This window comes from Pundamilia nyererei, unplaced genomic scaffold (genome assembly GCF_000239375.1).
Source record: "Pundamilia nyererei isolate P.nyererei 1_Seehausen unplaced genomic scaffold, PunNye1.0 scaffold00434, whole genome shotgun sequence".
Classification (NCBI taxonomy): domain Eukaryota; kingdom Metazoa; phylum Chordata; class Actinopteri; order Cichliformes; family Cichlidae; genus Pundamilia; species Pundamilia nyererei.
Genome location: NW_005187835.1, coordinates 47,772 through 72,202, shown reverse-complemented (window position 1 = coordinate 72,202; position 24,431 = coordinate 47,772). Strand labels below are relative to the sequence as shown.

General features: G+C 44.7%; 2 protein-coding genes and 1 long non-coding RNA gene across 4 annotated transcripts in view; 1 reads left to right on the top strand and 2 right to left on the bottom strand.

Annotated features, from left to right (window-relative positions):
* Positions 1 to 1,726: 1,726 nt before the first annotated feature.
* cunh6orf47 (chromosome unknown C6orf47 homolog) lies at positions 1,727 to 9,204 on the bottom strand. 2 transcript variants are annotated; one of them, XM_005753500.1, is made up of 2 exons: positions 7,327 to 9,204; positions 1,727 to 1,847 (listed from the first exon to the last, which is right to left on the bottom strand). In XM_005753500.1, exon 1 carries the CDS (start codon positions 8,229 to 8,231, stop codon positions 7,329 to 7,331), a length of 903 nt encoding a protein of 300 aa, XP_005753557.1. In that variant the 5' UTR covers positions 8,232 to 9,204; the 3' UTR covers positions 1,727 to 1,847; positions 7,327 to 7,328. The 2 variants fall into 2 exon arrangements, with proteins under 2 accessions (XP_005753557.1, XP_005753556.1); XM_005753499.1 differs by lacking the exon at positions 1,727 to 1,847 and adding an exon at positions 2,696 to 2,822.
* A 525-nt stretch (positions 9,205 to 9,729) lies between these two features.
* Positions 9,730 to 12,033, bottom strand: LOC102199162 (uncharacterized). Its single transcript, XR_312332.1, has 6 exons — positions 11,720 to 12,033; positions 11,147 to 11,201; positions 10,921 to 10,962; positions 10,389 to 10,420; positions 10,062 to 10,110; positions 9,730 to 9,921 (listed from the first exon to the last, which is right to left on the bottom strand). It is a non-coding gene; the product is annotated as an uncharacterized LOC102199162 (long non-coding RNA).
* A 754-nt stretch (positions 12,034 to 12,787) lies between these two features.
* The window catches only part of sacm1la (SAC1 like phosphatidylinositide phosphatase a), a 17,036-nt gene continuing 5,392 nt past the window's right edge, over positions 12,788 to 24,431 (top strand). Inside the window, exons 1-17 of the mRNA XM_005753498.1 lie at positions 12,788 to 13,059; positions 15,179 to 15,276; positions 18,254 to 18,328; positions 18,410 to 18,537; positions 19,162 to 19,311; positions 20,414 to 20,473; positions 20,554 to 20,587; positions 20,680 to 20,781; positions 21,218 to 21,303; positions 21,510 to 21,596; positions 21,684 to 21,752; positions 21,845 to 21,924; positions 22,848 to 22,946; positions 23,019 to 23,157; positions 23,368 to 23,437; positions 23,529 to 23,601; positions 23,692 to 23,785. Coding sequence (XP_005753555.1) covers positions 13,031 to 13,059; positions 15,179 to 15,276; positions 18,254 to 18,328; positions 18,410 to 18,537; positions 19,162 to 19,311; positions 20,414 to 20,473; positions 20,554 to 20,587; positions 20,680 to 20,781; positions 21,218 to 21,303; positions 21,510 to 21,596; positions 21,684 to 21,752; positions 21,845 to 21,924; positions 22,848 to 22,946; positions 23,019 to 23,157; positions 23,368 to 23,437; positions 23,529 to 23,601; positions 23,692 to 23,785 — 1,473 coding nt within the window. The 5' untranslated portion in view covers positions 12,788 to 13,030. The remainder of the gene's footprint in view (positions 13,060 to 15,178; positions 15,277 to 18,253; positions 18,329 to 18,409; positions 18,538 to 19,161; positions 19,312 to 20,413; positions 20,474 to 20,553; positions 20,588 to 20,679; positions 20,782 to 21,217; positions 21,304 to 21,509; positions 21,597 to 21,683; positions 21,753 to 21,844; positions 21,925 to 22,847; positions 22,947 to 23,018; positions 23,158 to 23,367; positions 23,438 to 23,528; positions 23,602 to 23,691; positions 23,786 to 24,431) is intronic.

Below are 24,431 nucleotides of genomic sequence, written 5' to 3'. Positions count from 1 at the left end.
CAGACTATTACATCATCAACATCCCACAGTAAAAAAATACCTTAGAATTTATTGTTTGAATCTACCCAAGAGTCTTTTTTAATGCAGATTTAATTTCATATGATGGCTCCTGGTGACTTTACAGCGTGATGTGGCAGGTATCAATCATCTGTAGAAACTAACTACAGGCTACAGAGGTTCACGCAGCCTAGGATGCTTTTAGGTCACTTGTCAGAGTAGCATCAGTGTTACACATCTGATTTGAAGAACGCACTGTCATCAGCTCTGTGCAAGTACATTTCCCAGCATGAATGGAAACAAATGCATCAATCATTTAAAACAATCAGGTTTAGCTGGCTATTACATGCAAAGACTTCAGTGTGGTCCTGCACTCTGGCTACAAACGGTTGTTCCAGCACAATCCACATAACCAACCACCAGAGTTTCAAGATTTCAGCTGAGAAGGATGGCAGCTAGAAATCGTTCCCTGCTTTGTTCCTTCCAGGTTGACACAAGGGATCAGCATCAGGCAAGTGATTAATACAATAACAAAGAAGTATACACATAGACTTGTAAAGATTTGGTGTAACCTGTTTACTTGAACAATATTATAAAATCAAACATTTTCAAACACTTAAATATTTCATTATGTGGCCAAAAACTGGAAAAAAGCAAGATTAAGATTGTAAGATTAAGGAAAAAATACCATATCATTATTTGAATTGTGATGGACAAATATAGCATGGCCAAAGGATCCAATGATGCCCTTTAAAGCTGCATCCTCTGAGGACTCTTCTATGTTACAGTAAGACGAGGAAAAGCAGCAGATTTGCATCTCCTACCTTAAACTATCAGCAGACTCTGAACCCTGTTGTGCTGTGAAGTGCAGTGTCAGTAAGGGTTTGATTTTACGCTATATTTTCATCAATAAGAATTCTGTAGTTTTGTTATACGTCATGCACAAATAAGACACAAATACTTCAGTTAATTTTGCCCAAAGGCTTCATCATCGCACAGGCTGATGGAGCGGAAGTCCATAAGTGTTACTGGAATAAACGGTTCAGCGGCACATACTTAAACACAGTAATATATACGAGAGTAGTGGTAAATGGAAAAGCCCTCCGTGACATTTCTGTGGAGGGAAAGTGCGCCCTACGTTGTGAGTATATATCATGGCACAGAAAACAACAAAAGGCAGAATCTAAGTGTACACACAAAATACTTTAAAGTCAGCTGCTGGTATTGTGCCGGTTCCCAGAATCTCACATATCTCTCACAGAAAGCAACAATGAGTGTACTGCTCCTTCAACCAGTTCATAGTTTGAATGTAGCATCGGCTGCAAAGGTTGCATGCCAAGGTTGCAGAAGCTTCCACAGCTCAGGTAGACCTGCTGTTTGATTCACCGAACATCTGATCACTTATAAACGAACAGCAACCATCTCCATGCTGAAGCTACTTCCTTTATGACTTGAAAGGAAAGATCTGAATTAGATTTCATTAGTCTTTTGCTCTTTGTCTAAAAAAAGAAATTTAAACTGCAGACTACTCTTGGCTTTAATACAGTCTATGCCAGGGGTGTCGAACTCCAGGCCTCGAGGGCGGGGGTCCTGCAGGTTTTAGATCTCACCCTGGGTCAACACACCTGAATCAGATGATTACTTCATTAGCAGGCATCTGGAGAACTTCAGGACATGTTGAGGAGGTCATTTAGCCATTTGAATCAGCTGTGTTGGATCAAGGAGACATCTGAAAGCTGCAGGACACCGGCCCTCGAGGCCTGGAGTTCAACACCTGTGGTCTATGCTGTAGTGTGCGCGTCTTGAGTAGCTATAGCTCACCAGTGGTGTTTGCTACTAGCTCGGATCTCCTGCAGGCGACACAAACATTCACATTAGCTCCCTGTTCCACTGAGTGAGCCGGTACGGTGTCCTGGATACAAGCTCAAAGTCACAGGTCAGTACCATCACAGAGTCTAAACCAGGGGTGGGGACCTCCAGGCCTTGAGAGCTGGTGTCCTGCAGGTTTTAGATCTCACCCTGGGTCAGCACACCTGAGTCAGATGATTGGTTCATTACCAGCCTCTGAACAACTTCAAGACATGTTGAGGTCATTTAAATCAGCTGTGTTGGAACAAAGGTTAAAGTCAAGCAAATGTACATGGCCAAGCTTCAATTGAGTTCAAACTGAGCGGGGCCATACGGCAGCTTTAAATTTGCCCCCCCCCCACAATGAACACGGTCAGAAGAGCTAAACATTAGGAGGCACACTAAAACTGGCCAGTGGATGCAGGAGCAAACTGTCGGTGGTGCTGTTCAGTAAGACTTCTGTTCAGAGTTTATTCCTGCTCCTCGCTGTGTTTAAGAGACCCAAAGATATTTCTGCTTCACCTAAAGTGTCTCAGTGAGGCTCTCTTCATAAACGCTGCATCTGTCCTCTCTAAGATTTGCTGTTCTACTCACCAACACAACGCACTGGAGGCAATCGGCTGGTCTCAAATCAAGTGACTGTCTCATGGGAAGACTAGTCCCACAAACAAGAAGAAAACAGAAACGGGTACCTGCTGGCGATTTCCCCTTTCACTTAAGCATTCTCTGAACATTCATGAGCTCTTCTGGTGTAGATTACAGCAGTTATCAGTGAGATCAACTGAACACAGATGCAGATCTGTAGTGCTGGACATAAAGTGCCACAAGTATCGTTTCTCTGAATATGAAATTAATGTGCAATACAATTCTTAAGTTACGCTGCAGAACACAGTCTCAGTCCCACCGCTGTGACGTCAGAGGGCTGGAGGAAGTGTGATACAGCTGGAGTACTGGTGGTGCCAGCAAATTCTCTCCACCTGTGGAAGACGCACACCAAATAAACAGACGATCAGGAGACTACAGCGATCACTGCACGTGTGTGCATGCTGCCTGGTATAGCTCAACAATTAGAGTTAACTGTAACACGGTGGTTGTTGCCTCTGTTTTAAAACTACCAAAAACTAAACTTCTTTCCAACACTGGCTCTGTGGACACTGGAGACACTGTTATGCTGTCAGTCAGATCCCCCAAAACAGGGCTGCCCAATCCCAGTCCTTGAGAGCTACTATCCTGCAGCTTTTAGATGCATCCCTACTCCAACACAGCTGAATCAAATGGTTTGATTACCTCTTCAGCATGCCATTATGTTTGGCAAAGGCCTGATAACAAGCCATTCATTTGATTCAGGTGTGTGGGAACAAGGATGCATCTAAAAGCTGCAGGACGGTAGCTCTCGAGGACCGGGATTGGGCACCCCTGCCCCAAAACAAAAATCAAGCCAGCAGTGTTTAGGAAGCATAGTCTTTAGTCTGTATGGGTCTTTTATTTTGAAAAGTTAAGCGCTTCTCTTTGTTGTTCCAGTGTCTAACTCATACTCTCCTCATGTGCTCTGTGCAGCCTGACGTGGCTTCCATGAAAAACAAAAGACCCGATGCCGTTTTCACCAGCAGAGGCACATCTGGTGGAACTGCTAGTGACAGTCTCACCAGTGTCCTGTTCAGCTCTTCTACAACTGAACATGTTTCCATCTCAGAGGTGAAAGTTAAACCAAAGGCCTTGTCAATGCTACCACTGCTTATCACTGTTGCATAATGTTGGCAGTTATTTGGGAATTTAATTTGAAGTTCCAATCTACATGAATGAGCAGAATGCTGGTACTTTTACTTCTGTCAGTGGGACATAAAAACTCCATGTTGAGAAGTACAGTCAAATCTGATAAAGACACTTAAAAAGTTAATGTCTTTTCCCCAAAGTAAGATTTAAAATGCTTCTTATAGTGCATGCTTTTATTTTACTTTGCTTTATTCAAGACCGGGCATGAGCCAAACATGTCACAGATCCGTATCTCGTCAAACATGAAAGTTTGCTAAACCTGCTTTGTGAAACAGGCGCATGTACTTTGCCATCTCACAGTAAACATAAGCTGATGATGTTCTTCCTTTGTTGGAGTTTATTCCTCCCTTTGGAGGCCTTCCTACTTGGGGGGGGGGATACATGGTCTCAATAGCAAATGTTTAAACGTATGTCTCACACAAAACAACATAACATTTGGAAGAATATGAAACTGGTCAAGTTGGTCACCCATTGTATATATAACTATGCTAAATTGTATCTATCACTGTAGCTATGTTTATACATGTTCTCCTTGTTTATTGTGTGTGGGATTCAATAGAAGGTTGAGCATGGGGTAGGGATTAATAGGTATGTTATACTTCTTCCATTTCAGACTTAATAATTGTCATTTCATGTCATTTAGACTTATTTTATTTGTTTTGTTTTATCTGAGCACATACGTGTGTGTATTTACATATATATTCATTTTTGTAAATGCAAGTATGTGTACTTGTGTGTATATATTGTTTTTTTTCTGTATATGTCTGAAATAAAGATACAATACATAAGGCACATTAAATACAGAGTAACACACTTTTGGTTCACATAAAAACATGTAGTTAAATCACCAATAGGCTGCAAGTAGGGCTGGGTTTAACGATTTCAGCTTGAATAAAGTGATATTGATTCATTAAATCCTGAATCAATTTTTAAATATAAATGTTTAATTACAAACGACAGAATCTCAGCTTAAAGCTCATTAAAGTATTTAAACAACCAGCAAACAGCTAAAACAGTAAATGAGAGCAGGTAAACGGACTCCACACAAAGAAGCACGCAGCGTGGATCGTTCACCCGACTGTTTTATCCTCAGTTACTTTGACAGAAAGCCATCTGCTGTGATGCTCACACCTCTGATCAAGTCTTTGTTTTTATACATAGATATAAAAATGTAGATATGTACTGATGAGCAGAATTTTAATATTTCCGACTGTGTCAAAATCTAATCAGTTATAAAATCAGTGAGGATTCTCAGGCCCAGCTGCTAACGCAGGCCTTCAGAGCCACTTTCAGCAGGCGCTTGCACACCTGCCTTTTGAGGGTAATTCAGTGTCCATGAACAAGTCAATTACTTACTGAATGCCATACAAGAGACAGAAAAACAGCTCTATGCAGACGGGTAGTTGTTCTTATGTGGAATGTAAACCTTTTCTACATGAATCAATCTATGCAACAAAAATGTCTGCGTGCTCTTTAACGCAGGGCTTTGTGTTGCTTTAACTCTTTAAAATGATCCAAATGTGTAGTAATGAATTTGAGGCCACTTTCTCCTCCTTTAGAAATGCTATGATTTTGTCAGTGTGCTTTGGATCATCACGCTGGAGTATTCCCGGGAGAGCTTTTGTCAGATTATTTTGGTACATCCACTGGTGTAATTTATATCTGTCATCTCCCCCTGAGTACTTCGACTGTGGAGACGACACATTCATTGTTAACATCAGTAAGTTCATCTTGGTCTGTTCTGATCAAAGAATGCACTCCCAGTATTTATTCGATTTCATCTCATGTTCTTTAACTAATATTCATTTTTTAATAAACTGAAAAGTTTATTAAAGTTGTTTTTTTTCCTTTGGATGCAATCCATAGTCGCTGTTATGCAACCTCTTCCTCACTGAATGAACTCTCAGTAATAACTGCTCCACTGAGCATTTGCCCATGTATGTTTTCAGGGCTAGACTGTGGAGGTAGCACGGGCTTATTTTAGAAAAGCCTCTTCAGCTTGTTGTACGTCTCCTCCTGATTACTGCTGCAGCTCGGTGGTTTGTTTTGGCTGGTCACACACAGCACAGACTGGCAGATACACTCAGGAAGTAGATCCACTAATCCCAATTCAATCATTCAATCAGCAATCATCCTAAAGGCAGCTCCCAACATGAGGACATAACCAATGTAAAATTATTAAGTAAAGCAAACTTCAGTTCCATCATTTTTTCACGTAGTCTCGAGTTATTCATTATCTTCACACATTGTAAACTCCGTCAGCTTTCCCGACTTGGATTGAAATGCTTGGATGTGAGCATGTGCAGTAGCCCAATTCAGGCCCAATGTTGATCTCAGAGTAGAAGACAGAAACCCCTCAGTGCAGCATAAAATGGTAAATAGCCTGTATTTGTATAGCGCTTTACTAGTCGATAAGGACCCCAAAGCGCTTTACACTACATCCAGTCATCCACACACTGGTGATGGCAGCTACATTGTAGCCACAGCCACCCTGGGGCGCACTGACAGAGGCGAGGCTGCCGGACACTGGCGCCACCGGGCCCTCTGACCACCACCAGTAGGCAACGGGTGAAGAATCTCGCCCAAGGACACAACGACCGAGACTGTCGGAGCCGGGGCTCGCACCGGCAACCTTCCAATTACAAGGCGAACTCCCAACTCTTGAGCCACGATCGGCCCCTAAAAAACATAAAGAGCCTCAATGCTGGATTTGAACTTTTTTTTTAAGCTTGTAATAAGTGTGTGACACAATGCACAGCTGACATCATCTAATGTTTGTTAAAGTTAGTTTTCCAGCACTAACTATCTCAGCTAATCGGTGCTTCACAGTTAGACTTAACTATGAGGGAACATTAGGGTCACATTGAGAATAAAGTCAGAAGCTTGAGATTAATCTTGAAATGCTATTTTGGTGCCTGTGACAGCAACGACTTTAATCTCCACTTTTTGAATAATACATATATTTTTACTCTTAACGGGGCCCTAATACTCCGTCACATTTGGGAGAGAAACTTGTACTGAATGTGTCGAGGCTTTGTTGCACAGCCAACAGCAGCTTTTCTTACCACTGGTCACAGAATGCCTCAAACATATTTTAGTTATTTCAACTAACAGTGAAAGTAAACAAGTTGGCGCCCTTTTTCTATTTTGCTCGAGCTGACAGAGTGAATGTAGTTTGATCCTCCAGGTGTTTGCAGAAGGTAAACTCCATACAAATAACCACAGCTCTGGCTGTGTTAACTTAGCTGCAGAGTTCACGCTCAGTGAAGTTTGTTAAAGCTGTGTGAAGCCTAGCAGACAGCTGATAGTGGGTCTTACTCACAACACACAATAACTCAATCTTGACAGGGAAATAAGTGGTTCCACCCAGAGCAGGTCTGAGCTTCGAGCTGGTTTCACACCACTCAGAGAATGTTTTTTTGTGTTTCACTTGGTAACAGGGTTAAAATAGATCCAGGATGTCCCTGCTGTGTTTGTGTTGGATGCCCAATGACAGCACTGAGCATTTTTCTCTTCTTCTTACAGTAGTTGATCAACTTACACAGACTCGTAGTGTTCAACTGTGTAACAACTGCTAGCCCCTACACTAAAACGCCTTCAGTAAACAGCTGTATTATTCTGAAGCCTGGACAAAAAAACAACACAATGTTACAGAATAAAATTAAATCTGATAACTTTGACAAATATAACAAGAATAAATGGACTCACCTTTAATTTGTCTTTACCTTGTCTGTGACAGACACAGGCTTGTCTTTGTGTTCCTTAGTGTCTCTCGTGTCATCAGTGTCCTTTCCTGTCTGGTCATTCTCTTCCTCAACACCTAGCATCACACTCTGTCGAACACTGACAGAGATCACCAACGCCTGAATGATGCCATAGATCAGGGCAAACTGCAGGAGATACTCCTGGATCAACCAGAGTAATCCTGCCATTCCAACTGTGGCGACAAAAAACATAGCCATACCATGAAACCACAGTCTCAGTGCTCCCTGGACACCCAGCACCTCCAGGATAAGCTTGGCAGGAGGTGACACAGTCCACAGGAAGCCAACAACAAACAGGTCAAACAAGTGGCGTAGGAAGTTAAAGCAGATCTCGTAGTGCTCTGGTACAATCTCCACGTTCCAGCTGTGTGCAAACAGTCGAAAAGGAGAAGTCAGCTGAGAGGGAGAAGGGGTGGGGGACGGAGGGGGGGTTCCATAATCAGAAAAGTCTCCATCAGTATCACGTTCCCGTGGATCTCCAGTCCCACCGTCACGTTTCCTGTGTCGTAGTCCACTTAGCTCAGTTTTCCTTGGCCACAGATAAGAAGTTGGAAGATATCTATCCCACCACCTAGGCACCAGTACAGTTTCAGCCTCTGGCTTCCCTGCCGCCAGATCTTCAATTTTAATGGGCTGAAGCTTCTCCTGTGCCTCCCAGTACTCCTCTACTGGACTGCTTAGTTCATGCTGACGTCCCCATGAGCCCCAGATCCAAGCCTTGATGCCCCAACCACCACTGCCACGCAGCTTTTGGCGCTCAGCTGTCAAAACGTTAGTGTCCTTTGACCTGGCACCGCTGCTGCCCCATGAGCGGACCCACCCCCACGCTTTGCCCACCACAGCTGCCATGTCTGCTCGCGGAGCTTGTGAGAGCTCGGTTAAAATCGTCAGTTCTCACGTCCTGTTGGCTTCCCGAGCTTCAGAGAAAAGCATGCACTCGCTGTCGGTGCAGTTATGAAGTTGAAATACTTGTTCAGGAGGCCTCAGGCCTGGGCAACGTGACGTCCTCGGGTCATCGCCACACCTGTGGGTGTGTTCGAGCAGTTCAGCAGACAAAAGGTTACACTCGCCCCCACCCTACATTACTTACAGGGCTCTGCTCTTAACGAGACTCCACCATTTAACGTCCAGAAGAACAGTCTACATGTTTGGTTTCAGCTGACAACCTTCGAGGGTGCTTTCAGTATTTCAGCGACACCTTAGCACAGAGGAACTGGGAAAGTTGACGAAAGCTTCAGCTCAGCGTTAGCCAACAGTTAGCTTATTCTTTGGCCAGCCCTTCCCAACAAAAAAACAAAACAAACTTTTTTCAGCCTCTCGAAACGCATTTGTTAACTCCTCAAACAAGTAGAAAGGTTGGTTTACGCGTGCAGTCCGGTATCCAGCTCCACGTCAACATCGTGCAGCTTTGCTAACACAGCGGTCAGCTGCCCTACAGGTTACTCACCACTGAGCGAGCTGTTTAAAGTTTACCTCACATATGATTTTTCGGTGTGAATAAACCTGTCAGTGATAAAAGTCAGTAGCTAAAAGCTCACCTTCGCCGCTGTTAGCTGCTTTGTCAGAACCCAGCTAGCGCTACTCGTTAGCATGAGGTAACTCGATAAACAGACTAGTTGCTCTGCTTCAGGACGTCGTGCCTCAAATGTCCACTGTGGAGAGAAAGGTCCGTGTCCACTTAAAGCTAAGGGAAGGCAGGTACCACTAAGAGCACTCCTAGCAAGCACAAAAAGGTCGCCTGAACGGTTTCCCCGCTCATTACGAGAACAAAGACGACGAACTACCGGGTCGCTTTCAGCCTTCAAAATAAAACCATGGTTACCGTCAGAAGGTCAGCATCACGTGAGACTCGTCCTCTTCCGTGATGTTGCCAACGTGTAAATTAGCTTTGCACGTCAGTCAATTTCACGGAGGCAGGTGTTTGTAAAACATAGCAAACTACACAATTTCTCAGGTTCTGGACACACCCGATTTTATATCAGTTCAGCGTAGAAATACGTGACCAAGCCGCTTTCAGCTCAGCCGTTTATTCCTTTGCATGAGATCGTTTAATGATGTTGGATCATTTTGCCACATCACTAACATTTAATTCCAGTTTAGCCATGTGCAGCACTTTAATACAGCATTCAGTCACCCATCAGTAAGGTTTCACACATTTATATAAGTAAAATGTTGCACTGATGTGTAAGACAGTAAACCCAAAAGCTGCTTGGGGATTATACAGTTACAACCATCTGATCAGTGCATGAGAAGAACTTATGGCAAAACTGTCACCCACTGAGATTAGCTTCCAAAGCACACTGCTCTGAGTTTACTGTGATCAACCCACTGAAGAAAATCGCCATGGTCGTGTGTGGTCAACCTTTATTGTCCTTAAATACAGTGGTTTAAAAACAAAACAAAAACCACATTCAACATTCACACAGATGAAGACACGTTGCTTAAAGCAATGGAAGACGTGCACTGCTCCAGCTTGATGCTTCCATCAGATGACAGACGAGGCTCTTCAGTGTTGGGAGTGCCACCTCTGCAGTTACACCTGTCAAAGGACAAAAATGAGTGAGACATGTAAGGGGGTGGGGGAACTCATTGTCACAGAGTGTAGTACATCTCCAACTTACACACTGCATCTCATACTGCAGCAATGATCATTTGAATAATCCACCTACTCACACCAACCTGCTTTCTCTTCATGAAGGTCATCCAGCTGGGGCTGCTACAGTCATGCCTGACAAGATAACAGTGATGAAATCACAAGCTCTTTCTCATCCATATATTCAGGAAGCGCTCCAGTCTGAGTGTCTCAGTGCGCTGCGAGTAGACTTCAGTTAACATCAGTAGAACCGAAAAACTGAATCATCATCGACCAGACTCAGGAAACAGCAGCTCCATTTCAACAAGCTTGGATCATTTGAATACACAGGCTTAGCTGCGATATCTTAGTATAATCTGTTCATGATGAAGTATGGTCACAGGTGACCCAAAATGAACACGTTTCTTACTTACAGACATGGAGAGAGCAGCTGTGTGCAGACGAGCTACAAGACAAAAGAAAGCACTATTAGCACCTGACTTATACCAGTGAACACATTCAGGGAAACCATGTGTATGGATGCTTTACCCATTTACTGCAAACACTTCAGACTTGTTACATGACTGTACAACTTCTCCCTGTGAGAAACTATCACTAAGGTCCCAGATGACTGGGACACTTGTTTCAAACATCTGAAGTATTAAAATGGTAAATGTGTTTTTATGTTTTACATGTGCTCAAGTTTGGAGACTGTTAACCAAGTGCATACTTGAGTATGACTACCTTTACTCAAAGCAATGAAACACAAGCTTTAAGTGTTCTTTGTTGGACAGACCTGAAGAAAGCCCTGCCATGATTTAATGTCTGTAATGTGCAGTAAATGGGCTGCTGTGGGTTTTGTGGTCAGTGCACTGTGAAAACAACTTCATGCTTCTCAGAGACTCTAGTCTATGCAATCATCATCCCACATTAAGGCACAGAACAATGTTTAGAGTCCAGGCTTACCCAGAAGAGCTATGTCCAGCAGATAAAACCATGCTGAGGTGCCTGCAGAGTACAAAGGAGAGTTTTAGAACTAGCTCTGATTGTAGCATTCACATGTTAAGAAGTAAGATGCTGTTCAGTGCACTGTGAAAGAGCTTCATTGTGTATTCAGAGACTCTAGTCTTATGAATCATCATATCAGCATACTACTTCCTCCATCACATTAGAGGATCTTTCTAACACTCACCGTCAGCTCGCAGCTGCAGACTCCACACTGTTCTGCATCTGCTCTTTGCAGCTTTCTGGAAAGCCGAGGATGCAATTTCCAGTCAGTTTAGTTTTTATATGGTAAACGTTCTAGAGCCATAGTCCATCTGCAGAAAGATCTACTTCACAGCGAGGCCTTAGAGCCCTACGATATTTATTTCCAGGGCTTTAATACATTTTTAAATATACCAGCTTCACTGTGCTAGGGCAGGTAACCGCATCTCACCAGCAGAATTACTGTGTACTGCTCTAATTTGCTTGCTTTGTAAAATGGTATTACCTTACCCCAGTTAACTGCTACATATTTGCACTGATTACAATTTAGATGGAAAAAACGCGTATTTCACCTGCTGTGCACCACGTTGTGTCGATGCGGACATGAGCTGTTAGCTGGACAATTTAGCATTTTAATACTGCCCGATTATAAGGCTTTACTCCAGCATAGCCTAAAACTACGGTAAAGTATCTGATTAATAATAGAAGATTACTCATTCCTACTAATAATTTAAATTAAAATCGACACTGAAAACAGAACCTTTGATGTAATACTCACACTCTTCCCCTAACAGCTTCTCCGGAGGTAGACTCTGCAGATTCACTACCCTAACCCCACTTTTTCTGCACAGAAACGAACAGGACCGCAACGAGGCCAGGCTCCTGGCCACGTGCTGAGCACCTGACCCGCGGATCGCGTGCCTCTCGTCCCTCGCGCTCTGCAGCATGACTCTGACCACAGAGCTCTCCGAATAAACCCTCCATTATCAATTCAGAGGTTAATCTGTCTAAATGCTAAAGCCTTGAACATCAGCTCCTCCTCCTCCCACAGCCAGGACCCAAAGGCTGAGCGCGAGCGCGCCCAGGGCTTATATATCCGGGTCCTTCACCGCTACCGGACTTTTGGTGGCCCGAAAAATGCCCGTTTCGGCCTGAATAATGCCTGTTTGGAAGTCAGGCCCCAAAGAAAATGTGAACACTTCATAACGCTGTCAGTTTGTGCAAACAAGCTATGATACACAGATACGATATATTTAAAATACCATACACAAGAGAGCAACGAGATTAAAACAATACACCAAATCTCTCTCTCTCTCTCACACACACACACACACACACACACACACACACACACACACACACACACACACGAAATAAATAAACTTAAAAACGAACAAATAAATAATCACGATGGGTGGGTTAGTCCACGCTGGGTGCACTCTGAGCTTTTTTCCACCTCCTACTCCGTCACATAAGTTCTATCCGATTTCACTGTAAAGTCAATAATGTGTAAAAGGCGAGATGTTCATAATAAGCGAACTTCTTAGGCCACCAATAAAGCTCCGTGAAAGGGCTTTACTGGTGAAAGGAGGTGGGCCTGCTGCACCAAACCTATTTTTCTTAATGAAAATGGCAAACTACAGTGGCACTGTGATTTCATCTGATACCCACACACTAAGAATTAAGTTAGAAACAGGAAGTTTGAGCCATGGTTTGTGTGTATTTGTGTATTCAGCTGTCTGCACTTAAATCTAAACCGTGAAGTAGAAACAAGTTATTCATGTAGTCCATAATGCAGACTTTTACCGAAGAAGAAAAAGACTCAGGTGTAAAAGTCCCACTAACCCTTAACCATGTGACGTGCGGCTATTGTTCACACAGCCAGTGACAGTTGCAGCGACCGAACCGGATTAAACTACAAGTACCACCCATCACCACGTCTGTCTCAGGGTGCCAGGTTCGCTGGGCTTGGCGGGAAAAACGTGCACTTCAGGCCCCGCGCCTGCTCTGTGTTTTACACCTCGTATCTGGCAACGCCTGCAGGTCCTCGCATTGCTGTCGTCACTGAGGTCGGGTAGAAGGAGCGAAGATGGCGACTTGCTACGAGAGATACAATTTGTAAGTAGTGTTCATACGGAACAGCGTAGTGTTTCTGTCTGCGGCTTTTCTGCTCACAGCTCCGGTTAAAGACACATAAGACGAGTGGCTGTCCGTGAGAGGTGAAGCAGCTGCGGGGGCTCAGCGGTGCTGGTGGGGTAGATGACACAGCGGCTGAAGTTTGCTGACAGGCTCGGCCGGCGGAGCAGGAACCAGCCAGGTTTCTCTCCACTCTCATTCATAATGAACACTTAGCCAGTGTCGCTGTGTGGAGCCGGCAGCAGCGAGTGTGGCCGTGGGTGAGAGCGCCGACGGGCGCCTTTGGTGTTCGGGGAGGCTTCATTCACCCAACGAGCTGCTGCACAGCTGCTCCCTCCGGCTTTAGTGGCACTCCACGGCTGGCAGCTCCTCGACGCGTTTTTAGACGTGCAGGGTTTATATTTACTTGTGAATGTCACTCAGCTGTGAGTGAGCCTAACCCTGATAACCGCGGACATGTGACGGTAGCCGTGCGGCAGCTGACAGCTCAGCCCCGGCACACCCTCGATCAAGCCCTTTATTTCAAGTACCCAGCCCTACCGGTCCTGCCTCTGCCTGCAGCGTGTTTTACTTACACGAGTGAAGGTGTTGGGTGCTCCTCAGCCTTTCCCAACACGGAGCAGGTAACGAGGCACAGCTCTGTAGTACGTCACACATGTTAGACAAATGGACCCTCTGAGTTTGGGCCAGTACAGTGAGCACTGGCATAATCTAACTGGGGAAATGCAAAACAAACAAAAACTTTGACAAAGCATCTTTTCAAATAAAGTAAAGACCTAACATTTCTCGGTAATTTGTAAATAATTGTCCAGTTATTGACAATAATGCCAGTTTTTCATTTAACCCTGGAGTGTTTAAGGTGCCTCTGTGTGGCTCTGTGTGCCTCTGTGTGGGTGCACCTTAACCTGATGCATCCCAGCACTGCGGGCCTGCAAGTGTGATTTAGACCAGTCTGCAGTCATGTGTTACTCATCACACGACTGCTCATTCTAACACTGACAAATGCAAAAGTTACCTCAGAACAAAACCGGCTGTTTGAAAACTCGTTTCCTGTTTGGTCCACGCTGTGGTGGGGGGTCAGAGTTCACCCCCCCCCACAGTTAAACTGTCTATTTTCTGTGTTTTCCACCATGGGGGTCACGTTCACCACCTGATTATTGTGTGTGTCTTATTGTGCTTCTGATGGCATAGTTTTCAAGGACCACAGATCAAACGTGTCCTGATTCACACTTGGCTGTTGTCCACGCTGTGGCTCCTGGCTGTGGGACCTTATTCGGTCTCTTCCCTTTGTTCTTGGTTTTACACTGACTGTCAGTCACAAAGCATATCTCTGCTTATGGCAGCATTAAGTGACCCTGAAACTTTGTTAAATGTGCGTAGGTGTAGATGCTGTGTTTAAACCGTGGCCTGTTCTGTCCTCAGAACAAACCGGAGCAGCGTCCAGTCTGAACCTGTGTGCTGCTCTGGAGGCTACCTGGGGTCACAAAGCAAACATGACTGCAGATGTGCTCTTCTCTCAGATTTCCATCGTACAGAGTGTGGGTGCTGACAGTCTGCGCTTTAAATAAAATCTTCAATTTAGAAAGTTCACTGAAACATTTCCTAATACACAGCATGAAATCAGTCTTTAGTTTTGATATTTGTATTTAATACTGGTTTATCACAACATCGTGCTCCCGGCATCGTAGGTTTTGGTATCAGTTGAGCTTTTGTTTAAGAGGAAGATGGCTGGAGTTCCTCTGCCAGCGTGTTTGTCATTATTTAATTAATGACAAGGAAAGTGTCCGTCACAGAAAACGAGCAGCGGAGCTTTGTAGAGTGAAAGATGACGTCAGACAAGTTGTTTGTTCTCAGCTGACAACGGCAGAAATATTGTGTTTCCAGGGACATGTGACTAAGAAAACTAGCACTAAAGGACCAAAGGGGCCGTTTTTGACATTTCAATGATCTTTGGTTGTAGTTGAGTGATTGTTTGAAGTATAATCAGCATTAACCGTTCATGCTGTTGAATAATTGACATTATTTGTTGACTAAACACCTCCTGGCTATATTTTCATGCGCGACTGAAAATTTCCTCTTTCCTCCCGTTTCCCTCTCCCAGGCACACGACCCCTGAGAAGTTCTTCATCGAGGCCTGCGATGAGGGTGCCGATGCTGTGCTGGCAATCGACAGGGTCTCGAACGAGATGACCCTCACAGGTAGGCTGTGTTCGAAAGTGCTGAGCATCGCTTATGATCCAAAGACGCTGTCATTGAGACGTGCCTCAGTTTGGACGTTGTTAGCTAATCGCATCTAAAGAACTTTCTGACATTCTCAGACTGTATGAGAATAACAAACTGGGTGTCCTGACACATGATATACATGTTTACAACCTGATTTACACGATTCAAGAGTGTTAGCCTGCATGCAGTAACTACATGTCACTGTTACAGGGATGTAAGAGGCTTAGACGGTCCACTGTGAGCCTTACTGCCCTGTGTGTGCATGCATGTGTACATCAGGACTGCTGTCCAAGCTAAGCTCAGTCACACTCCTGAGCCCGTCTTCAGAGGAAGTAGACGTCTACTGCATAAGATGAACTCTTTTGACACGCTCTGTGTGATCTGTCCATCTTAGTCGTCCCCATATGGGAAGATAAAGGAAACAAGGTGACGTTAAAACTAGTAAAGACCTGTCCAACTGCATTACATGTCCTGAAAACAAGACTGTGCTGCACATTTTTGCAGATTATGTTAAATAAGCTGCTTTTGGGGTTTTTATGTTTTTGCCTTTCCAGCGTTCCAAACTCTCGTCTGATGTTTTCATTATGGATATTTAGATATGCTTTTTAATTGTTTGCATTTTCATTTATACTATGAAGCAAGTTCAACACAGCCGGGCTTTCTTTGCTTTAGCTGGCTCAACAAAAGCCGTTATCAGTTTTCAGTAAATTAACAGTAAAACGCAACAAAGTTACAAAGCATCAGAGGTTAGCACACAGAGCAGTTCAGTAAACATTATATAACCCCGTGAGTTGAGCTCTCAGTGCGTTGTTTATTTCTGCTCTGAAACTTTAAACTGGACCCATTTAAACATCATGGGCTGGTTTCCCGTGCAGGATTCGTTCCAGTCTAACCTGCACTTTAACCCGGGACCTCACTGAATTGTCCTCCTGGGTCATGGATCAAAGTCACCTCAGGTTTGTCCTAGTTTGGAGTTCTGTATCTCCTCTCGTGAGTGAAGCCTCGAGCTAAATCAGGTCCACCTGAGGACTTAAGATAAACCTGGTCAGAGCCTGTTGGCCTGAACGTGGATCGTATCAGTGCAGAAGGAATAGTAAACGTGGATTTTCACAGAAGTGTGCACGCTCCCTCTGTGTACTGTGTTGAAAAGTTCAACTAATGATTCCAGGCTTTTCCAGGACTCTGCTCTCTCAGTTTGAAGCAGGACGGCAGGTGAAAGTGGAAATGCACAGACACACTTTGAGTTGATTCCTGAACACTACAACCACGCTGCTGTCCACAAACATTCTCGACTCTGCTCCGGCTCGTCTAATATCTGGTTCGAGCTCAAATCGTCTTTTTCTAGACTTCAGAGTGGACGATTAAATATTCTGTATTATCAGAGTGTTGAAGATAGTTCGTGCTAAATCACCGAGCTGAACCAAACTGTTGGGTCTGCGCTTCCACAGGCCCCGCTGGTTTACAAACGTGTTCCCGTTAACGAAGCCAGACGAACAGCTCAGCCGGTTTTTCACGTTAGCAAGGGAAGGATCTCAGAGCAGCTTCTGCCCTCAGTGTCAGCCTCTTATTTCTGTGACACAGTTTACACAAACACCCATTGTAACCCCCCCGTGTGTGTGTGTGTGTGTGTGTGTCTCTGCGTGTGTGTCTGTGTGTGTGTGTGTGTGTGTGTGTGTGTGTGTGTGTGTGTGTGTGCGCGCACTAAACAAGAAAACAGAAGCCTCACATAGGACGTGCCTGTAATAAGACACTACAGCCTCCCCCGGCTGGGGTCAGAAACACAGGGATGTCTTTGATCATACAGTTTGAACTGAGACTTACAAATTTAAGTACAATAATGGCAACATTTAACAATTTGACTCTAACACAAATGAGCACTGGAGGTTTTTGCCGTCTTGGCTCTCCAGGTGGTTGTTGTTTAATCATCCAGGTCCAAGCGTGTCCCTGCTCACCTGTCCCTGTCCCTCACCTGTCCCTGTCCCCTCACCTGTCCCTGTCCCTCACCTGTCCCTGTCCCTCACCTGTCCCTGTCCCTCACCTGTCCCTGTCCCCTCACCTGTCCCTGTCCCTCACCTGTCCCTGTCCCTCACCTGTCCCTGTCCCCTCACCTGTCCCTGTCCCCTCACCTGTCCCTGTCCCCTCACCTGTCCCTGTCCCCTCACCTGTCCCCTCCCTATGAGAAATGGCACTCGTTCTTCTTTCCAGTTGTATTTGAATGTTTCTCCAGGACAGTTTAAGGGTAAGTTAGTTTTGTTATATGAGCACAAACACACATCAAAGTGAACAATTAGTGAAAGCAGGAAAATAATTCGAATGAATATTACGTGACGTTGTTGGGTTGGTCACTTCTTGTCTTGAGCTCCGTGCTTTCCTTTTTGCAAGTTTATCCATGTGATACGTGGAGAATGAGGCGACACTGGAGCGTGAGGGTGATACCACGTGTGGGAGCGGCACAGCAGACGACATTATTACTGTTTGCTTTCAGTGATACTGTACACCTGCTTATGAAATGGTTTCCTCTGAAGTGTCTTCGGACTTTCACAGGAGTTTTTTGAATGCTTCCCTTTAGCTTTGCAAATTCTCTGATTAAGTCAGGGCTCAAACTCCAGACGCGCACACACACACAGACACACACACACACACACTGCTTCTAAAGGTTGAGGTGAACTTTGTAGAACACCCCTCTGGACTTGTATGTTGTGGTGACTCGAGTACAGCATCCAGCACAGGTGTACTCTGTGTGAATTTAAAGGCCTCTGATGCTTCACGAATGGCCGTCACTTCTTTGTGATGAAGAAGTTTTCTCTTCAGACAAAAGCAGCTGGCCCTTCTGTACTCGTCCACAAATATGATCAATATGTTGCAGTGAGCTGAAGCCTTGTGTGCAGGCCCATGTCAGACACTGAGACGGAGGATTCAGAGGAATAAAATCAAACCTTTGTTCCTGTCACAGGTAAAAAGGACGTTCCTCCCTCTGCAGTTACCAGGCCTATCTGTGGCATCATGGGAACTATCCGCCTGGTAGCAGGTATGTAGCACACACGCGCATCACTGCTGTCCGAGCTGCTCTTTGAAGCTGTGCAGTAAAACGCTTCTGCTTCCACCGCAGGGATGTACCTCGTTGTCATCACCAGGAAGAGAAATGTCGGCAGCCTTCTGGGCCACGCTGTGTGGAAGGCTGCGGACTTTGACGTGATCTCTTATAAGAAGACGGTGCTGCATCTGTCTGAGATACAGGTCTGTAAGAATGGATCACTGATCCCGAAGGAAATTCAAACGTGCTGTGGCAAGAAAACATTTATGGAAAAAGGAGAAAAGCTCATTAAAAAGCATACGCTGTACGCTCGTGTGCAGCAAACATTTAGCATGTTCTGTGTTTCTTTTGTTTCTTGTGTTTTTCTTCGGTGCGTGCTCACTCGCTCTGTGTGAGATTAATCCACACACACGGCTGGTAGCGCAGCCCGTGCTGCTGTCGCCGTAGTCTGCTCAGTTTAATAGGACACCGTGTTCTGAAACAACACCGATAAACTTTGTTAGTCAGTGTAGGAATAGCAACAGGGACCGACGGCGGTAAGCCAGTAACACTCTTTGTTTCCGTAAGTAGTTTTGCTCTGACATCAGCCCAGCTGTGATGCAGCGATTCAGAAAAGCTAAACTGGAGGCGCCCTGAACGCCGTCAGGCTAAAGCAGAGCCTGATTCGATGACCCGACCTAAGAGACAGATGTGCGTGCGACAGTCTGCCGTACCTGACAGACTGTCGCGTTTGGCTGGTGAATCGCCTAACAATGTAGAATTTGTGACATGCAGCAAAGTGACCTGTCATGAGCTTTCCTGCCATTTAAACGTCTTTCCTTTCCTAGTCTCAGGAGAATAAGACCTTCCTCTCTATGCTGAACAATGTGCTGACCACGGACGGCTTCTACTTCTGCACCGACTTCGACCTGACGCACACGCTGCAGCGGCTCGCCAACACCAGCCCTGACTTCCAGGAGATGAGTCTGCTTGAGAGGGTGAAACATGTGGTCTTAATAGCTGTTAGCAGCCGATGCACTCAGTGTAACACAGACAGGTGACTTTGAACTGGTCTAGTGGACAATATGAAGGCTCTGGTATGGTTAATAAGAGAGGTAACAAACAGCAGTGCAGCTTCAAGCTGAGACGCAGCTCTGCAGATGTGGCGTTTGCTCTGAGCGAGCAGGTGAGGTGGAGATAAAATGAGCGTGACAGTGTGTGAGTGAACATGCAAGGAGCAGTGGTAGTGAAGGCAGGTGAGTTTAAATACCTGTGACACTATCCACTGTAACAGGTGGTGCACAAGAGAGGTGAAGAACAGGGTGCAGGCAGGGTGGAGCGGCTGAAGTCTGGTGTCGGGGTGGTGTGTGAAAGGGAAGGTTTACAACCTGCTGTGATGGCGGATATATGGGACGAAGGAGGATGAAGATGCAGCTGCCAGGCAGGAGGAACAGAGGAAGACCTCAGAGGAGGTTCGTGGATGCAGTGAAGGGTGGAGTGACAGGAGCGTGCTGGGATGGGAGGAGCTAAAGGGAGCAGCTGAAAGAAGATTTCTCAAAATAAAATCTTTTGTGTTTTGCTGTATTTATTGCTCGAGGTTTTTATTTATCAGTCAAGTGTTCACAGTAGCATTTTAGTTATTTTTAAATCGCACATCCTTAATTTGAGGGCGACCGTGGCTCAGGGGGTTGGGAATCGCATCTGTAACCGGAAGGTCGCCGGTTCGATCCCCGGGCTCTCTGTCCTGGTCGTTGTGTCCTTGGGCAAGACACTTTACCCTACCGCCTACTGGTGTTGGCCAGAAGGGCCGATGGCACGATATGGCAGCCTCGCTTCTGTCAGTCTGCCCCAGGGCAGCTGTGGCTACACCTGTAGCTGCCTCCACCAGTGTGTGAATGTGAGAGGGAATGAATAGTGGTGTTGTAAAGCGCTTTGGGTGCCTTGAAAAGCGCTATATAAATCCAATATATTATTATTATTATTATTATTATTATTATTATTATTATTATTATTATTATTATTATTATTATTATTATTATTATTATTATTAGTGTAAAGTCTTCCTCAGTGTCATGTGTTGATGCTTGTGGTTATTTTCAGGCTGATCAGAGGTTTGTGTGGAACGGGAACCTGCTGAGGGAGCTGGCTGGGCAGCCCGAGGTGACCTGAGCCTCACTTACACTGATGCATGTGTTTGTACTTGTTGTGCTTAATTACTGACCTTCACTGTCTCTCCATAGCTTCACAAGTTTGCCCTTCCCGTCATCCATGGATGTATCCTTTGCACTGAATGTGAAAGTTTTTTGTTTTTTTTTCCTTCATAAAATCGTAAGCGAAGCCTTTTTTCTTTGACCGACCCGGTTCAGTCATCGTCATGAAACCGTGCCGTATAAACGGCAAGATCTTTGAGTGGATCCTCATATCGAGGAGAAGCTGCTTCCGGGCTGGCGTCAGATACTACGTGAGAGGTAAAAGCCTCGGAGCCGAGACTTTTCTTAAAGAGCAGCTGTTCTGCTAATTTTCACACCCATCATTTTATTCGCTGGGTGACCTAGAGGGGCTTTGCATAACCAGTTCAAACGAATCCTTCTTTGTCACATACTGAGCACTGGCGCATCATCCTCTGTCTAATGTTAGCTGCTTGGCTGTTCCTTATAAACTGTCAGTACGAAGAATGAAACCTTTGTCCAGCCTAAACCCTGGGCTTGAGCTCATAGGGATTACTTGCACATACCTCATTGTTTCAAACTAATGTGACCAGTGTAACAGTCTGTACTGAGCGGCGGACAGTAATGAAGGGCACCCTGTGTGCCCTGCTGTGTGGCAGTATCACCATGCTGCACCGTGCAGCAGCAGACGGTGCTCCTGAGTGTGGCTGCTGACCGACGGTGTGTGTGTCCACAGGCATCGACTCTGAAGGCCATGCTGCCAACTTTGTGGAGAGTGAGCAGATCGTTTTGTATGAGGGAGCAAAGGCTTCATTTGTGCAGGTAAGTTTCAGGGTTCATCATATCAGCGATGTTTTTACTGTTTGCATCGAGGATCATTTATTAGATGTGTTAGCCCTGCGTCACACTCTGTGCTGCCTCCTATGGCGGCTGGGGCAGAGTCCCGCCCCCTGCGACCCTGCTGAGGACCAGCTGATGAGAACGGATGGTATTTCACAGCGTGTTTTCTTTTTCTTTGAAACAACCAGACACGAGGCTCGATGCCCTTTTACTGGAGTCAGAGACCCAACCTCAGATACAAACCCAAACCTATAATCAGCAAAACCACAAATCATGTAAGCTGATCTTTCTGCACATCCACGTGTTCGTTTCAATCACGTGAAATGGAAATCTTATGCTAACGTAATGGAAATGTTGTACAGATGGACGGCTTCCAGAGGCATTTCGACTCTCAGCTCCTCATCTATGGGAAGCAAACGATTCTGAACCTGGTGAGCCGTCCTCCTTTCCTTAGTCTCTTACTGGTAAACGGAATCACTCAGGAGACCAGTCTGACCAGTCTGTTTGTCTTCTTCCTGCTCAGGTGAATCAGAAGGGCTCAGAGAAGCCACTGGAGCAGGCCTTTGATAGGATGGTGTCTGGCATGAATAATGATATGCTCAAGTAAGTGTCACCCTGCGTTTTTACTGGTCACTGAGTCGCCGTTAGCTTAATCAACCAGGTTCAGCAGTTTGACCTTCCTCATCAAAAGTGTTTGATAAACTATTGTTTTATTGATTAACGACACTGGTGCTGCATCAGTTTTAGTTGTTCTACAAACCTCTTCAGTAGAGGTGGGAATCACCATACATCCCACGATACGATATTATCACAGTACTTAATGCACGATACGATATTATTGAGATTTTAAAAAAAAAATATTTTGCGATATTCAGATTCTGTACATAAAGGTAAACTTTATCAATATTCATTTAATCTAATATCAAAGTCTCACATTCAGTCTTTCTCTCATTTCAGTTTTATTGTTGACAAACTGAACGGTTTGTATTACAGTCTAGTCCAACTTAACTGAATGCAACCATCTGGTACAATTACAGCTATTCTGAACTATGCAATTTATGAAAACTATGCAGCCCCTTCAGCAACTGAAGAATTTGAAAGTAAATTAAAACAAAATATAAATTTACATTAAATAAAAAAGTTTTAAACTTAATTAAAATAAAACATAAATTAAAATAAGTAAACTGTCATGTTTATTGCTGCCCAAAAACAAGTTAAACACATTTGGACAGTGAAGGAATGTCAGGATTGTTGCTCAGAAAAAGGATCAACGTGCTCTGAAGTCAGAGTTCCAGTCCACAAAAACTTTTTTGTAACAAAATATCGATTTCTGCTGTCCCTGTATCGATACATTATTAGCAAACAAAATATCACGATACTACAGTATCGATTTTTTCCCCACCCCTACTTTTCAGTCAGTGTGCTGTGACAAGCTTTCAAAGATTTAGTCTTCGTTTTGTTTCGTAGCAGTCTGCCCTCCAGTTGTCTCCTTTATAATCTACAGTGTGACCCACTCCTGTCCACAGATACATAGCCTTCGACTTCCACAAAGAGTGCAGCCACATGAGGTGGGACCGTCTCCAGATCCTAGTGGATGCTGTTGCTGACAAGCAAGAGGAATACGGGTAACAAAATGAGCAGCTGCTCTTTGCTAATGTCGAGCAGTTCGCTGTGATGACGTGCGTGTGCGTGTGTAGGTACTTCATGGTGAACTCGGAGGGAAAGACGGTGGCCCAGCAGAAAGGCGTATTCCGCAGTAACTGCATGGACTGCCTGGACAGGACCAACGTCATCCAGAGCCTGCTGGCTCGCCGCTCGCTGCAGTCTCAGCTCCAGGTATTTAAGGTCACAGCTGCCAGTCGTACTGTGTGGTGTAATGCTGCAGTGCAGGACGGTGCTACGCTCGCACGTCTGCCCCGTTGGTTTGTAATGGTTTTAGCGTAGAGAGCAGACTGTATGTACATGAAATAAGCTGGTGGACTTGGCCAGTTTGGGAAGGTGCAGTTTCAGAAGAGTCGCACAGGTGTTGTTGCTGTGTCTCCACAGAGGATGGGGGTTCTGAATGTGGGGCAGCGCATTGAAGAGCAGGCCGAGTTTGAAAAGATCTACAAGAACGGTAGGATACTCTGTTAGCACAGCTGCATGTGCAGTGTGATTGGTAGAAACTGTAGCCTCATGTTGTTTTTGTGTGTGTGCTCTCTAACCAGCATGGGCTGACAATGCCAATGCATGCGCTGTACAGTACGCAGGAACTGGAGCCTTAAAAACAGACTTCACAAGGTACCGTAGCATCCACACTGACTAGCATGTACTCAGCCTTGGTTCTGCTGCTCTGATGACTGCTGTTTAACCAGAGTTCATCTCTTTCAGGACAGGGAAGCGGACCAGGTGGGGGCTGCTGATGGACGGCTGGAACTCGATGATCCGTTATTACAAAAACAACTTCTCTGATGGATTCAGACAGGTGTGAAAGCTATTACACACTTTGTCACTTAAGAAACAAGTTTAGTGTCAGAACAACAGATCAACAGAGTCTTGATTCTGAAAAAGTTTGGACTCTGTGTAGAATATTAACGGTCTAAGGCATCATCTGAGACATCGCTAACTCTGAACTTAGAGATGGCACGATACCACTTTTTTATGTCCGACACCAATATCATAAATTTGGATATCGGCTGATACCGATATGAATCCGATATAGTGTTTTTGTTTTGTTTTTTTTAATATCTTGCTGCATTTTGTAGAAGTTCATACTCGAGTTTAAATAAACAACAACACTAAATCTATTCTGTTATACCTGTATGTAAAAAACACACTGCACCCAAAATAATTCATAGTTCAGCAAAACTGAACTGATCAATCTACTAAACTTAAACCTGCTCCATCCTCCCTACTCTGGTATTTTAAAGAGTCCTTACCAGAAATATTAAACAACCTAACTAACAGGGCTGCAAACTCCCAGCAAAAAGAAAAAATAGGGAACCACCCCCCGCCCTCCACCTCATGATGCTTAATCACCTTTAATTTAATGCACATGTAAAAAACAAATGCACAGAAATCAATTATTTTTCAAGAATAATTAAATAGATTCAACATCTTTCTTCAACAGA

Excerpts from the sequence above, each read along its gene's own strand:
- cunh6orf47 (XM_005753500.1), bottom strand. The coding sequence starts at position 8,231 with ATGGCAGCTGTGGTGGGCAAAGCGTGGGGGTGGGTCCGCTCATGGGGC.